Source organism: Melopsittacus undulatus, chromosome 1, assembly GCF_012275295.1.
Source record: "Melopsittacus undulatus isolate bMelUnd1 chromosome 1, bMelUnd1.mat.Z, whole genome shotgun sequence".
Classification (NCBI taxonomy): domain Eukaryota; kingdom Metazoa; phylum Chordata; class Aves; order Psittaciformes; family Psittaculidae; genus Melopsittacus; species Melopsittacus undulatus.
In genome coordinates this window covers 120,862,820-120,878,842 of record NC_047527.1, presented here as the reverse complement: position 1 = coordinate 120,878,842, position 16,023 = coordinate 120,862,820, and the positions used below count along the sequence as shown (strand labels likewise).

Here is a 16,023-nt window from a genome sequence, read left to right as displayed (position 1 = left end):
CATCAGTATTAATTTCCCAATGGAATCATCACCTAGCGATCCAAAGTTTCCGTTTTTTGAGAGCTCTTGGATCACTTAACTGTTCAGCCCTAATTTAACTATGACATCTCACTCAAATTGTTTTTACTGTGTCTGAAATGGCCAATAGTGATTAAGGGCAACAATGTATCAGTTCCATGATGACACTTTATGAAGCAAACTAAATTCAACTCTTTTAGGTTTGCTAGGCCCTAGTAATCCAAAAATATATGCCACTGTGTAATTTTAAGCCCACAATTATTTCTATTAATTTCAGTACAAATTACCCATATTACTGGGCTAAACCATATACAGGTGTTAGAAAAAAAACAAAACAGATATTACAGATACAGAGCACAGTAACAGCAATTACACAGTTAGATTGCACAGTTAGCCAGCCAAAATTTGTAGATTTAAAATGGCAACTGTAATTTTTGCCTCTGCACATTCTTATTATGCACTGAAGGAGAGCTTTTTGACAAAAGGAACAAAAAAAGTCATTGTAATAAAAAATTAAAACCTGTAACCATGCACACCCACAAGAATTCAATCAGGTTATATGGGCATTCTCAACCAGTAAGTGCTAGCTATTTGGTCAGCCTATAACTTTACATTACCTTACAATGAAAATTTACTTTTGAATTAAGCAATTTCATCATCTCAAGGCATAGGAGCAACGTACAACATCATTACAATACAGTCCCTAGGCTGGCTGGAGAGAACAAAACATTCTTCTTCCCCTTCTTCCTGAACAAACACACCACTTTAAGAGGCTCTGTCAACCCCCCAAAATACGGAAATACTACTTGGACCAGTTGCTACAAACCTTAAACAGTTTCAATAGGTACCAAATACCATAGGAATGAAAAGGGACAGTCACTGGAGGGGCTGATCCTAACAGCACCCTCTCAAAAAACAAACAGCTAAGTGAATCCAGAAAAAGTGGCTCCTGCATGAAGCTTAGTCTGTGTCTGTGCTTATCATGGATAGTAACATGATAGAACACATGTCTGTGAGTCAGTGTCTGCATTTGTTTAATAAGCAAAAACATCTGGTTTAGGGAGAAACATCTATACATCTCATTTCTCAACCAGTTCTGATGAATACAGCTAAATCCAGCTGCTGATAAAAGGGACTGCAAAATGTATTCACATAAAGTTATGCAAATAACTACACTGACCGATAAATACAATTAAATACCAAGACTTTTCCTATGCTATTTCAGTGTATAAGTCAGGAACAGAACAAACACCGGTTTAAGAAAAGGAATTAAATTTTCATTAATGGTCCTATACCTGAGGTAAACAAATATGTACTGCATGCAAAAACTCTGCAGGACCTTATAGCCGAATAACCACATCATTACACTGTAGGATTTCTATTTCTATGTAAATAGACAAAGTGAATGGCTTCTCCAGACAACATACTGTGTGCACTATCATGTAAAAATTAAGGCATGCTCCCAATAAACACACAAAACAGTTCCATCTGTCTTAAGTAGGGATGTACTAAAGCTAGTAATCACGGTACTTTATAAATGCAGTGTCCTACAGACAACACAATAATAGACATTATGCTGAAAATCTAACCTTCTTTAAACTCATTTGTTTCTTCTAAATTACATGTTCTCAGACCCATCTGTGAAAATGGGGAGGTTAATTATGATAGTACATTGCATAATTCCACAGCTAAGTGCTGAAGTAGTTCTACATAAATGCCCTATGTTTGTGTTAGAAAAACCAAAAAGATTAATCAGGATGCCAAGTCCAAGACTTTGGGAAGTAATACACTGAACACAATTAGATCATTACACTGTGTACTATGTAAATTGAAGTGTTAATTAGTAGGTGAAACACCAGTCATGAAAAAAAAAATAATAATCCAAAATTCTAAATTGTGTGTGCCAGACTTCTTTTTTACTGACATTGCTAATAAAAAGAAACTGTGCCCAAGCCTGTCACAACAAAAGCCATTTAAACTTGTTACATGCTTTTGATGAAGGAACTACCTGTTCCTGTTGAGCATTTCACTTCCATTTTTCTTCTTACCTCCATTATTCTCAGCTATTTTAAAGTTACCTGATCACATCAGTAAAGAAACAACCCTAATAAACAAACTATAACTAGGAAGAATAGTATGAAGTCAGTCTGAAAAGTCAACTGAACAGTTTAAGATTCTTCAAGAGGACCCCAGTAGCCACTTTTCCATCTCTGAATCTGGTCCAGCCCAGCCTTCTACTTTTAGACCACTCCACACTACAAAGCATTATCTCTTATAGCCTCCATTCTTCTGAAGAAAGTAAAGGGTTATTTTAGCCTGATCCATAGATCACCAACAGTAAGGAGAGCTTTCCTATCAAATTCAATACAGTCTACACCATATCCAGAACATTAGTTACATTACTCACCACATATTCAAACACAAGTGTCAAGGTCTCCTTTGTGTGAATGATGTCATGAAGCAGCACAATATTCGCATGTTTCAATCCTTTCAAAAGAGAAGCTGAAAAGCAAAACATACATGTTATATTAAAAGGATCTAAATATTTTGCATTGTTTGGGTTTTTTAATAATGTTTTTTAGTGACTTGGATGATTTTTTTTGACATCTTAATTTCATACCCTGACAAAAAGCAGCTGTACTTTAGTATCTTCTATGTCCATGAGTTCTACATGTTCAGTGTGTTTGTAGACTGTACCTTCCCATTCAGTGCTATTTTCTTCACCTTGTTGGTCAAACTCAACATCACTTTGAGACAAAAATGAGCTGCAGCTAGAGATGTTTTCCTTACGCAGCCTCCTCTAAGTGAATTGCTCATGTATGATCAACCAGATACCAAGTTCACTTCCACATTCAAAGATAATTTTTTGCCTCAGACAAAAGTCAAGCATGTCTTTTCAAAATATTAACTTTCCTATTCAACACAACAGAGTTGCTTTCTAAATGAAATGAAACATCTATCCTAAGAACAGTGTTTTATACAGTATCTCCTTTCTCTCAAACATGACACAGGTTTGATGGAATCATTTGTATTAGCTCATGAGAATAAATACATGGCATTTCTTCACCATATTTTGTTGTTTTTTTTTTAAATGGCACTAGCTTGTGTTTTCAGACTACTGACAAAGACTTATTTAGCAAACTTCCAAGGTGATCTCTTCACTAAATTTCCTTTACACCATAATAAATACTTAATGTTCATACCATATTACATATTTAATGTTCCAGAAGTCATGGCATATTTTAGCAAGATATGCTGACAAGCCATGTACTGTTACCATTGTAATTCTGTTGGTGGTGCCTTGTCACCTCATACATACATCTGAGCAGGACTATCAGTCAGTCACCACAGCAAAGTAAATAATAGATATAAAGACATGAAAATGAGTGGCATATTTCTGTATTGTCTGATTTGGAACTTTCTTGTCACCCTTCTTCTTTAATCAAACAAAATAATGAAACACCAAAGATGTGTCTCACTCCACTACTGTGCAAAAAGGAAGCTAGGGAGCTCCCTATTACCCACCCTATTGAGAGTGCTGTGTCAGGCTGAGGTAACTCCCCAGGCTTCAAATTAGGGTAAATACATATGTTCTCTCACACTGTGTTTTTGAGCTCAATCTGACAAGCTGATCACCTAGAAAGTGACACAATACCAAATGGCATCTGACTCAATCAGTGCTCCTCTACAAGCATCCTCAGCAGCAAAACTCTGGAGTTCACACTAACAAGAAGGCAGCTAGCAAAAAGGAAAACACCATAAGGAAGCTTCAAAGCAAGTAGATCACAGATATTCTGATGACAGGATTGCAAACCTGCAAGAAGCTCCATGACCAGGAAGTTAACCTTCCAACCTGGATGAAGAGGTGAGAAGAAATGTTTCAAAAGAACATGCTTTGGCCTGCACTGACCAACTCACACTATTCAGGGAGTCAACACAGAAGAATCTTTCCAGTGCTCTGAACACAATTGCCACTAAGATGCAAATCAGCTATTGCAATTACAATTATTATTTTAAAACAATTCATCAGTGCATCTTTAGTAACTTTTGACATTCCATAAATTAAGTAAAAGCTTTTTTTCTCAAAGGAAGAGCTACGCACAATTTTCATATGATCTTCATCTTAGAATATGCAGAATTTTTTGGAATAAAGCTCAGAGAGACCTGGATATGTTTGGGATTTTTAAAGGCCAACAATAAAATACTGCTACTGGAACAAGGTATGGATACAAATAATTGTTCTGAAAAGTATCTCTGACCACAAATGAGAAATTTTAACATGGGGGAACCCCAAGAAAAGTTCACACTGAGCTTTCGCCAGCTCTTCCCTGAAACCCTGCCAAATTAGAATACATGCAGAGAGACTGGGAATATAAAAATTGCCTCCTAGCGGAGCCTGTGTCCAACCGTAACAGGATTTATGACCTCTGCCAGCTTCTGCTGTTTAGATCATCACCTGAGGCCTTTAATTCCTCTAGTTGGCCATTACTTTGTTGCTAAAATCTGTATATGGGTCATTAAAGCTTAAACAGTACATAGAAAGGAGCTTACCCTGAGGTCTTTCCTCTTCAGTCTCCTGCCCCACTCTTATTTATCTTCTCTAATATCCAATTCTCCCCTTGTATAGCCTCAATATTCAACATCTGCCATATATTACAAAAACTACAAAACATCACCTACAGGGTGAGATTTCTGTCTTTGTTAGTTCAAGTGAAATATAGTAAATAATGTAGCACAGAGAGCAAAATCATCTTAATTGCAATAACTTTACACTGAGGAAATAAGAAATTAATTCCACTACCAATTTATACTGTGAGAAACCAAAGCATAACTGGTGTAAGAGAACTGCCCCATGTGCTCTTCTGTCACAACTTGTACCAGTAAGATTGCCTGTTCTCAGCTTTGTTGCTTAAAAAAAGGGGGGGAAAAGGGAGAAAAATGGAAAAAAAGAAAAGGAAAAAAAAAAAGAAAAGAAAAGAAAAAGGCCCAGTTGTCTGAACTCGGAAAGCTGTTTCTTCCACCACAGAATACTTTAAAGCAAAGTGAAATATGAACCAGTGGTGCTCGGTGTGTGTTTTTCCAGAAACATCCGCTTTCAGAACAAACTACCCACAGACCTCTTCTGGGCAACTTTTTGCTCAAAGGGGATAAAACTTTGGATGAACTTCTCTAATTCAAAGACAAAATCCAGAAATTCACATCCAAGCGAATGAAAAGAGCCCAGGGACTCTATCAGAATCAGCCTGAGACAAACTTGACTTTAACTTTGAAGCTGCCAATGCAGCTGCTCCTGGAATCAGGTGCTGCTGTGCCTGGTGTTTCTCCTGGAAGAAAATAATTCTCCTAGAGAATACCATCTCCTTCCAGTGATTATCACCCACAGATTTCACACAGAGTTGCTTTCTTTTAAGATGAAAAGACTAAAATGTTGTTGAAAAAGCACTGCAACAATCCCAAAAGTGGGACCAATGCACTAGTACTCACTGTATCCTTAGCATGTATTTTTAAAAATAGTATTATATAATGCTACTTCAAAACTACTGGCACTCATTTTTTACCCTTGATATTAAATGTAAGATAGACAGATGGCAGCGCTTTTAATTCATTTCCCCAAAGAATTTTGAGCAGACACAGCAGCAAATAATACTACAGTGATATTTTTTTAACATTTTGGACAAAATATTATATGCATTTGAATGGGCAGATGCTTGCTCTGTCACCTGTGTTTGCACATTGCCTTACAGCAAATTCTAGCAGTAAAAAACAGGGTAGAAGAATTGATGACATACTTCAATAATTAATGACATCCAAGATGGTAATTTCTGTTACTTGTACTTAGGTTCATGACCTGAACCACTAAAAGCACCAATACTCAGCATTTCTCCATCAAGGGCTAATAACCATATTTGCATACCTAAAGAAAACACACTGCATTTGCTTGAATAACCATCACAGTTTTCTCCTCCAACAAGCGGATGCTCTCATCTATTATGAGCTCCTGGCAAGCTGCCTTATCACTTGTGTTGGTCAAGGAGCTTTTTGCTGATCCCAGATGAGCTTGGTTCTAAAGTACGCTCACTCCACAAGCAAGGCAAGCCAGATGGAATGCAGCCAACTCTTACCCAAAACCTGACTAGCATCAGTAAATCAGTGCTTTGCTCCCTGGAGGGTTTACAGCATCAGCCCAAGCCTGACACTCTATTAAGAAAGCCTTGTGACTTTTAAATCAGCCTTGAGTTAGAGTGTTTTGAAAAAGGCTATTCTGGCTTGCCCATAAAGTAACATTTCACAGCTGTATGTCAAATTCAACATTACTGTCAACTCCCAGGCCACATGCAGGAAGAACTTTTCACCAGCAGCACTAGCAAAGACCGCACTTTCAAACATGGCAAGTACATTAAGCTTGAACATTAATTATGTTCCTAGGATCATCCTACCACGATTAATTCAGTCTTGCAATTCCTATCACCTTGTTCTCACTCTTTGAGAAATCACAATCTCTACCACAGACCTAGACACAAGAATCACCCATGATTTCCAAAGTGTCTCATATTACAGTGACCTGAAAATTTTTCTCAGCAGTAGCAGAACTCAGCCTCATCCTGCTCATAATCACCATAAGGTACAACTGCCACTGATACTCTCTTGGATTTCCTACTGCATGCAAAAGCTCTGAAATTCTTGACATTTTTCTAAAAAGCATAGCTATGAAAATGCTTGCTTTGCTCAGCATATAGTGGTTGAGGTGTCCTCTGGGGCTACCATACACCAGGGCTCACCACTTCCCGTGCTGCTACTCATGTACAATGTTCACCCTTTCTCCCTGCCACTCTAGGAGGACATCTCTCATTGTGAGAGTTTTAGTCTTAGAGACAGCACATCATGGCAGTTTGCACCTATCTAATATTGTTAATGGCATCTTGGCTGCTCTGTTTAATTTCTGAGACACCAAAGCATGCACATTCTACTCAGAAACACAAATTTGTGAAAGCAATTTGTTGTGCTTCAGAACCAAACAAAGTATCTGCAAAATTCTGTGGCTTGTCACACTCTGCAGTCACAACATTGCTCTCTGACAGAGTGCCAGCTTCCCTGCATAAACAGTTGGGATCAGTCTCTGAGCTTTCCGGGAGAGGCATCATTACTGAGAAAGCATTCACGGGGTTGTTTTCCCCCCTCATCATGTCTTCTGAGCAAACACACTCAGAAGTGCCTTACTGCCTGCACAAACCAGGGAAGTTCTGCTTCCCTTCCCAGCAACTTATGCTTCCATCTACACATCTTTTATGGCAATTTAAAAAATTTGGCCCCAGAGCACAATGTCCTTTTTGCTTCTCATCCACTTCCCACACAGCAGGACTTTCTGTGTGCAAAACACTACTCACAGTTCTCGCACAGAGACAGGAATTCAGCACTCTGTTTGTTTTGCAGTAATAAATGTGCAGAAATTTCCTCCTCAGAAATGCATTTCCCAAACCTATACTTTGATGTTTTCCATTTTATCCATCTAAAATAATTTCATATAGGCAAATATCTTTGCTTTCCTACAACCCTAATACAACAAAATTCAATGCAGTTAATACTACGCATTCTAGGTAAAACCACACTGACCACAGACACTTCCCATCTCACCACAGGATATATTCTGCAGAATGTTCACTATTTGTAATCCCAAATAATTGATTTTACAGCTGCACACCTATAAATGCACAAAATTGGTCAGTTTCCATTCTGATCTTAGTGGACACAACTCAATACAGATACAGAGGCCGCTGTTCAGCTTTGAAAAATTTATAGGAGGAAGATTCTTAACAAATTTCGAAAGAATCATGAGCTACAGGAAGAACAGAAAAACCATCAAAACGTTCCAATGGGCTATTACTCAGTCTTAGCTGAATTACAGCCTTTCTTTACAGCCAATTCCAATCTCATGATAGTCTCTTCTATATTTAACAAATAGTTCTTATTCTAGTTTTTAATAAGTAAATAATTAAAATATATCAGCCTGGCACTAAGGAAGCAGACAGTGACTCACATCCTCGCAAGAAAGGATTTGCTAGCCCTTTAACTGCAGGATGCTTTGCTGGATGGACTACAGGGATAACATTAGCTGCATCTGTCTCCTCAGGCAGAAATTCAGGCTGGCACGAGTGGGTTTAACTTTTAACCTAGAACTATTTTATTTCTACAAAATTCCATATAAAATTTCTACTTGCTGCTCCTACTACACTATACTAGTGTAGTAGAATCACAGGATCACAGAATAGCTAGGGTTGGAAAGGACCTTAAGATCATCTAGTTCCAACCCCCCTGCCATGGGCAGGGACACCTCACGCTGAACCATGTCTCACCCAAGGCTCTGTTCAACCTGGCCTTGAACACTGCCAGGGATGAAGAATTCACAACCTCCCTGGGCAACCCATTCCAGTGCTTCACCACTCTAACAGTAATGAACTTCTTCCTTCTATGTAACTTGAACTTCCCCTGTTTAAGTTTTAACCTATTACCCCTTGTCCTATCACTACAGTCCCTAATGAATAATCCCTCTCCAGCATCCCCATAGGCCCCCTTCAGATACTGGAAAGCTGCTATGAGGTCTCCACGCAGCCTTCTCTTCTCCAGGCTGAACAGACCCAACTTTCTCAGCCTGTCTTCATATGGGAGGTGCTCCAGTCCCCAGTCATCCTTGTGGCCCTCCTCTGGACTTGTTCTAACAGTTCCATATCCTTTTTATGTTGAGGGCACCAGAACTGCACACAATACTCCAAGTGAGGTCTCACAAGAGCAGAGTAGAGGGGCAGGACCACCTCCTTCAACCTGCTGGTCACACTCCTTTTGATGCAGCCCAGGATATGGTTGGCTTTCTGGGCTGTGAGTGCACACTGAAGCTGGATCATGTTCATTTTCTCATCAACCAGCACCCCCAAGTCCTTCTCTGCAGGGCTGCTCTGAATCTCTTCTCTGCCCAACCTGTGGCTGTGCCTGGGATTGCTCAGACCCAGGTGTAGGACCTTGCACTTGTCTTGGTTAAACTTCATGAGGTTGGCATCAGCCCACCTCACAAGTGTGTCAAGGTCCCTCTGGATGGCATTCCTTCCCTCCAGCGTATCAGCTGAACCACACAGCTTGGTGCCATTGTCAAACTTGCTGAGGGCGCACTCAATCCCACTGTCCATGTCACTGACAAAGATGTTAAACAAGACTGATCCCAACACTGATCCCTGAGGGACACCACTCATTACTGATCTCCAACCAGACATTGAGCCGTTGACCACAACTCTTTGCATGTGCCCATCCAGCCAGTTCTTTATCCACTGAGTGGCCCACCCATCAAATTGATGTCTCTCCAATTTAGAGACAAGGATGTCGTGTGGACAGTTGAACACTTTGCACAGGTCCAGGTAGATGACATCAACTGCTTTGCCCCTGTGCATCAGTTCCATAGCCCCATCATAGAAGGCCACCAAATTGGTCAGGCAGGATTTCCCCTTAGTGAAGCCATGCTGGCTGTCACCAAGCACCTTGTTGTTTTTCATGTGCCTTAGCATGCCTTCCAGGAGAATCTGCTCCAAGATTTTGCCAAGCAAAATTAGTTGTATGTTATTAAGGAAGAAAACCAGAAAAAGAGCGTATGTAACAACACACAGTGACCTTCAGAGGTTCTTCTCACTAAGGCTGTAGAGCCCCTAAGCAAAAAAAGCAAGTCACAAACCTGCTGAAACCTCTTTGCCTATTGAACTAGAACAAAGCATGGGAAGGACTGATCAAACAAGCTCTGAAAAGCAATACTGTATATTAATCTAAATAAATATAGAGAAGACTGCTGCCATTTGAAATTAATGTCGCATTATGTTCCAGATATAAATTTACGCATTGTGTATTGTTCCCAGTGCTCTTCAGACACAAATACAGATGGAGGTTAAAAATAATGAGACATCATCCTATTAAAGCAAAACTCTCATGGAAAAAGACTGTAATATGATACTGCTATCTTGTAGCAGCCAGACATGTCTTGCCTTCACTGCCTATTTCAGCATGTAAGAGGAGGAAACTGTGTAAACTAAAAATATGCCAGCGTGTACAGAAAACAACTCTACAGTGCAGGTAACATGTGAAAGCACATATAACATGATTGGGACTAGTAGCACAACCTACTAATAAAAATGTCGCTGGTTGTTATTAGTCTTGGTATCTTGCTGAATTTCAGACACAGTTTTCACATAAATATCTATCTACCTTAGGATGACTTCTCTGGGAGTTTTCAGTATAAACAGTTCCTCCCATTTCCCAAAAACCAGGCTATAGTAACAGCAACTTCTGTAACCCACTGAATGAATTTCCCCTTAAAGAAAACAACCCAACCTCTAAACCCCATGTTTTGGAGTAGAGATTAAAACACTGAACACACAGAGACGTTTCAAATAGGAATATACATTCTCCATGAAAATCCTCTAAATTTGGTCAAATTATATGCTTTTATAATGAACTCTTTGCATCAGGCTGACTATCAGCAGTGTGAAAGAAAGGAGGAATACAGGAGAGATATCACAAAGGGCTGTGAGGCAATGGCTAGGTAAGGAGAAAGAAAAGCCAGAGAATCACCAAACAGCCTTCACAGGTGGAAAAATAGACAAAGTGGAAAGTAAAAGCATGTAAACAAAGCAGAAAAGAGGTAAGATACAGAACATGGAATGAGCAAGCCTCAAACTTAGCAGAATGTTGACAGGAGCCTACAGAAACTAGCACATTTTCTCCACTGATGCCCATCTCAGAACCTAAGTTTCCCACAGATTACCAAACCACTGCTTTCAGCAGAAAACAATTAAAATTCCTGGCAATTTTCAATTTTCCTTCAATTTCAGTCTACAGACACAAGCAACCTATGACAGCTACCAACCAGCATTTCAGTTTGAGCAGAACATATCCATGTGAGAGCTTGCAAACATGATGAAACACTGGAGTGAAGATGCAACACCAGAAAATGGAATATGTATTTCCACTTGTTTTTCCAAACATTAAGAAAACTACATAAACAAAAATCAGAATTAAGATGAATCCCAAGCCAAGTGCTCAAAGCAAAGACTGACTACAATTATAGGGGCTTCCACAATCCTAACTCAGCTTCTGCAAGATCCTGAAGTCACTACCATGAGATAAGCCACAGTACAAGTTTCCAGCACACAGCAACTTCATATCTATCTTGTATTTATCTCATGTTTTGACAACCTGTAAGTTCACAGCCTGACTTATCCTGCAGTGACCAACTTGTCTGCTTGAACCCATTAACTGTTCCCAGCTCCTTCATTTTTATTTTTTCCACAGATGAAAGAAGTGGTTGCTTGAATTTTAGTTTTATACAGGCCCAGGTATGTACTTGATCCAGCTTTATTGCCCACCAGTGGAAAGACTTTGTCCATCCATCAGAGAAGCTGGATCAAGTCAGAAGAAAAGCAACCTGATCTCTTATCTCTACCAGTGGCTGAGCATCACATTAAGTGACTCAAGCTGATATCACCATCACGTTCCTTATTTTCTGAAGATTTCAACTTCTGATCTTTATTGACACTTACCAGAACCACAGAGTGCACACAATTATTATAAAACCCCAAGCAACATTGTATACGGATATTACCCAATGCTACGCAAGTACTTTGAAAGTCACCCCAAAATCATCATTTAAAAGAACTCTCAGCAAGTGGGGTGCTAAAATTAACATATATTTAAGTAGTCAGAGTATGGTGACAAGTGTTCTAAAAAATCTCAAAACCATCTTCATTTTAATAATGCACAGTAGGTGCATATAGCTAGAGCCACACATCAGGAACACAGAGTTAAACTAAGCATTCATTATCCGACACAGGCAAAGATCACACAGCAGGAGCAAACATGGTGCTGTTGCATAGTTAAGGAATGAACAATACAAGTAGAAGGACCAAATGAAGTCTGCACATGTAAACTTAATTCTGACAACTTCTGAATGATTGACTTTGTAACTGCAATAAAGTTCCTCTGCTGTAAACTGTATACCCGCAATATTGGTATTACACTGTCTAAACAAGTGACTAAATGACTGAGCACCAGTACTGAAAGTCGTGCCCTGCTGAAGTCTGTGTGATTTTTGTTACTCACTTTTCCCAGTGCATGAATACAACAAGAAATCACTTAACCATATGTACCTGCAATGAGTATTTCTTTTTACATAGAAGACAGTAAGGCATTCTAGGAAAGGATGTTGCCTACCAGAACACTTTAACTTCTACTTATAAGTGAAGAATTCTACAGAAAAGCTGTTTTCCTAAAAAAACATTGCTTTTGCTGTGTTTCTCAGTGGGCCCTTTCCTTCAGCAAAAATGATGCACAAAAAGCAGACAGATTTGTCAGCACACACTTTAGGCTGCAGGGGAAAAAAAAGGCTTGCGGCATATGTCTTGCTGTTTTTCAAAGGAGTGAGACAGGAGCTTTTAAAGGATCATGTAAATTCTCTTCTTCTGGGTGGGTGAGAATCAACATGCCTCTTCACCCGTACCTGGAAAATAACCCTGGCATGAACTAGCATTGATTTGTCTCTTGTTGAATGATTTAGAGGTTAAAGAAAGGCAGTCTCAGTAGAAAGCTAGCAAATATTTATTTTTACAAATATTTTAGTAAGCAAAATCAGTCACAGTGAACATAAGGCATACTGTTCTGTAACTGAAAATTATGTGGAGTGAGTATTGTAAAAGAACAAGGATTTCATAATCAAATAAATAAAATCCAGTCACAATTTAACTCACACTAATGAGCAATTTAAAATAATGAGCTAGTAGACATTAAAGCATAATTACAATATGAATATCTTGAACATTTTAAAACATTTTTAAAGGCAGGAAATAACCTTAATTCTGGCTAAATCTCTTTGATGTCTATTATAAGTTTTGTATTCAATTTTTTGTTCCCAAACACATGCTAAGCATGCAAACTACAAAATGGCAGGATTCCCTCAAGTAACTTGTAAACTAATTTCCAACATGAAAAAAAGCAGCAATAAAGTGATGAAGCAAGCTGGCAGACACCACAGCAGCAAAACCCAGTGATCATTCAAGTGAAGGTTACATTTTTTTTCCAAACTAAATCAGGTGAAAGAGGTTGTATCAGAAACTGCTAGTGAAGTTGCACCACCAACAGCAAAGTGACAGCGCTGCTGGTCATCCACTTGGCATCATTTGAAAATATGGTTTAAACGTTCTCATATGTAAAGGCAATATCAGCTCACAAGGAAAGGTTTATGCTCTCCTCCTTCTGCCTTTGCCTGGGTGTCTCTGGGTATTGTCTCAGTTCTCTCCCTGTCATTTAACTCTTGCAGTTCATAGGACACATTAACAATATTGAGTATAACGTGCAAGCAATCAGGAGAAAAGAGAAAACCCAGACCCCCACAATTTTTGCTTCATTCGCCTTGGAGTATAACTGAATCTAAATCAGAATAACTGAAAACTTTACAAATTTACATTTAAATGACAGTGAAGATCTGTATTACCATGTCACTGTCTAAAGCAGCACGTGCTTTATTTAAATTTTATGGACATTGTTCAACTTTGAAATTTGCATTTAAAGGACAAAACACTTATTTTAAGCAAAAGATGGCAAGCCTTGTATGTTTCTTTAAAAAGCATCTGGCCCTCAGACTGATCAGGAGAGGTGCTAGAACAGAAAAGCTGGGTTGAAGGAATGTCTCAACTTCACAGAGTTGACAGCCACAGCTGACAGTGACAAGGCGATGCAAAAGTTAAGCAATGCTTAGAAGAGACCTAGTTGAGGTAAACTAGTAATTTTTACCCTCTGATTTTTGCTAAAAACATCCCCATAATTTTCAAGTACAGATTCACAATTACCTCTGTAGATGCATGACACCAATCAAACTATGGATCTAATTCCATTTTGGAAGGCATTCTGAGCAATAACATAATTAAAACACACCCAAGAAATGTGAGAAAATACATTAAAGGCATCTGCCAGCATAACCCATTAACACCACAGGTGGTAAGACTTTCTTTTTTTTTTTAAAGGCCAACTCAACAGCCAACAGCTTGTCTGTCTACTACATACGGATATAAAACATCACTTCCAAGCCCCCTTGAAAATTTACTCAGTTCTTCCATCCTGTTGTGTCATGCATCAATTATAATTACAACAATTTGCTGTTTGCTTTTCCAGATAAAATTCTTTTTATGGAATCACAGTAATTAAGAATGACAGTAGCAAAACTGATAGCACTGCCTCTTAAAGTACCAGTTTCTGTAAGATGACACTATTGCCTTGCCAAACCTTAAACAAATGTCCTCATCTTTTACAGTTTGCGTCTAACAGTGTTTGTTCCAGTCGAAACAGGTCAGCCTTTTCCAAGAGAGGACTAGAGAACAAATATGCTCTTTAATGGTGCTGACCTTTTCTTCAAACAGTTCTCAGATCTTCTGCACTGAAAGGTGGCCTTCAAAAGGTACACTTCAGGTCAAGGACACGCTTTTTCTCGTTTCTGTGAAAATCTGTTCAATTTGTCAAAGTTTACATCTAGTCAGTGGAAAGTTGTCCTTTAAAGCTGCACTTTAGCAGCTAAAATCTGTCAGAGAATCTATCCCCCCTGAGCACGCTTAAACATTCAGATATTTGGCAGAAGCATTAGTAGTTCGAGCCAAGAAATCTGGAATCCAATATCAGTTATAGATGGGACAGTGTCAGCAGCAAAATTCTTTGGACAGTTTCCCAAAAATTACATCCCAAACCTGTTCTTGGCCAAACACATTTCCAAGTCCTTTGCTCAATTTCTGCTCCCACCTCTCTTCAACCCCACTAATAACATAAAAGGTGGGAAACACTAGCCATGTTCAAGCAGACTCCCCATTTCCATCCCACGGGATCCTGGTTAAGTCCAGTCAAAGTCACCAACTCTTCTCATCTTCCTTTTACTGCTTTCTGCACCTTGTGCTCCTTTGAATGGCCTCTGTAATCCACATTTTACCAGACCCACTGTTGTAATCCTTTTATAATCCTCTTCCCAAGATCTTCACACCAACATCTGTTCTTAACCATCTTTTCTCCTAGTTCTCTCTACCACTGCCCAAGCATAGACAGTGCCAAGCATTTCAGTGGAGCAGTCTTCTTCCAGGCTGACAGGGTACAGTAGAAAGAGAAGAAGGCTAGAGGGAAAACAGGAGGAAAAGGGAGACAAAAATGCCTGGATAATGCATGCAAAGCTTTTAACACCGTCAATATCAGAAAAAAACCCACAACTAAATACAGAGCAGGGGGAGGTATAGGGCTGACGTTTTCGCAATGAAAATTGCCACATAAAAAGCCAGTTTAAGGGGACTTGAATACTATTCACAAGCTCGGGACAAGACAAACAACTGAAACCCAAGCACTTAAATCTTGGTTCATCATCCCAGATAGTACATGAGCCTGGAGATAAAAACAATTCTTCAGTGGGTCTTTTCAAATCTGTCTTGTTTATTTTTATAGCTGAACACAGAAGTGACTTGCTAACCAAACACTAGACATGAAGCTTTTTGTCCCTGAGGAGGAATGGAAGAGAAAATAAACCAGGCACCTTAGCAAGCATCAGGATCTAGGAGGAGAACTACAACGTACCTGGGCCACTGTATTTCTCTGTAACTTCCATTTTCAGAAAGGCTAAAGCAAATAAAACAGTAACAGGTTGTGTGTCTGAATCAGTAAGTGTAACAGCAGCTCCAGCTGATGACCTTCCTTGTATTTGCAAAAAAGCAAGCGATGAGAAAAATCAGGCTTTAGCTGTTCATTTGATTTGACCAAGCACAGATTAGACTAGACTACTCCGTGTACCAGTATGCCAGTATGCTGCCAATGCACGACCTGAACATCACAAAGATACTGGATATGATCTCCTTGTAAATGTACCTGTATCAAGTGGTCAAAGAGGAGACTCAAAACATGTCACCAACTGAACCCAAACAAGCTTGCTCAACATAGACACAAGATTCCTCGCTGCTG

At 39.2% G+C, this 16,023-nt stretch overlaps 1 protein-coding gene across 2 annotated transcripts in view; it reads right to left on the bottom strand.

Annotated features, from left to right (window-relative positions):
- CDK14 (cyclin dependent kinase 14) overlaps positions 1-16,023 on the bottom strand; it is a 318,203-nt gene that overhangs the window by 181,205 nt on the left and 120,975 nt on the right. For both annotated transcript variants that reach the window (XM_005152937.3, XM_031052481.2), the window contains exon 6: positions 2,426-2,520. In XM_005152937.3, the coding sequence (XP_005152994.2) occupies positions 2,426-2,520 (95 nt within the window). The remainder of the gene's footprint in view (positions 1-2,425; positions 2,521-16,023) is intronic.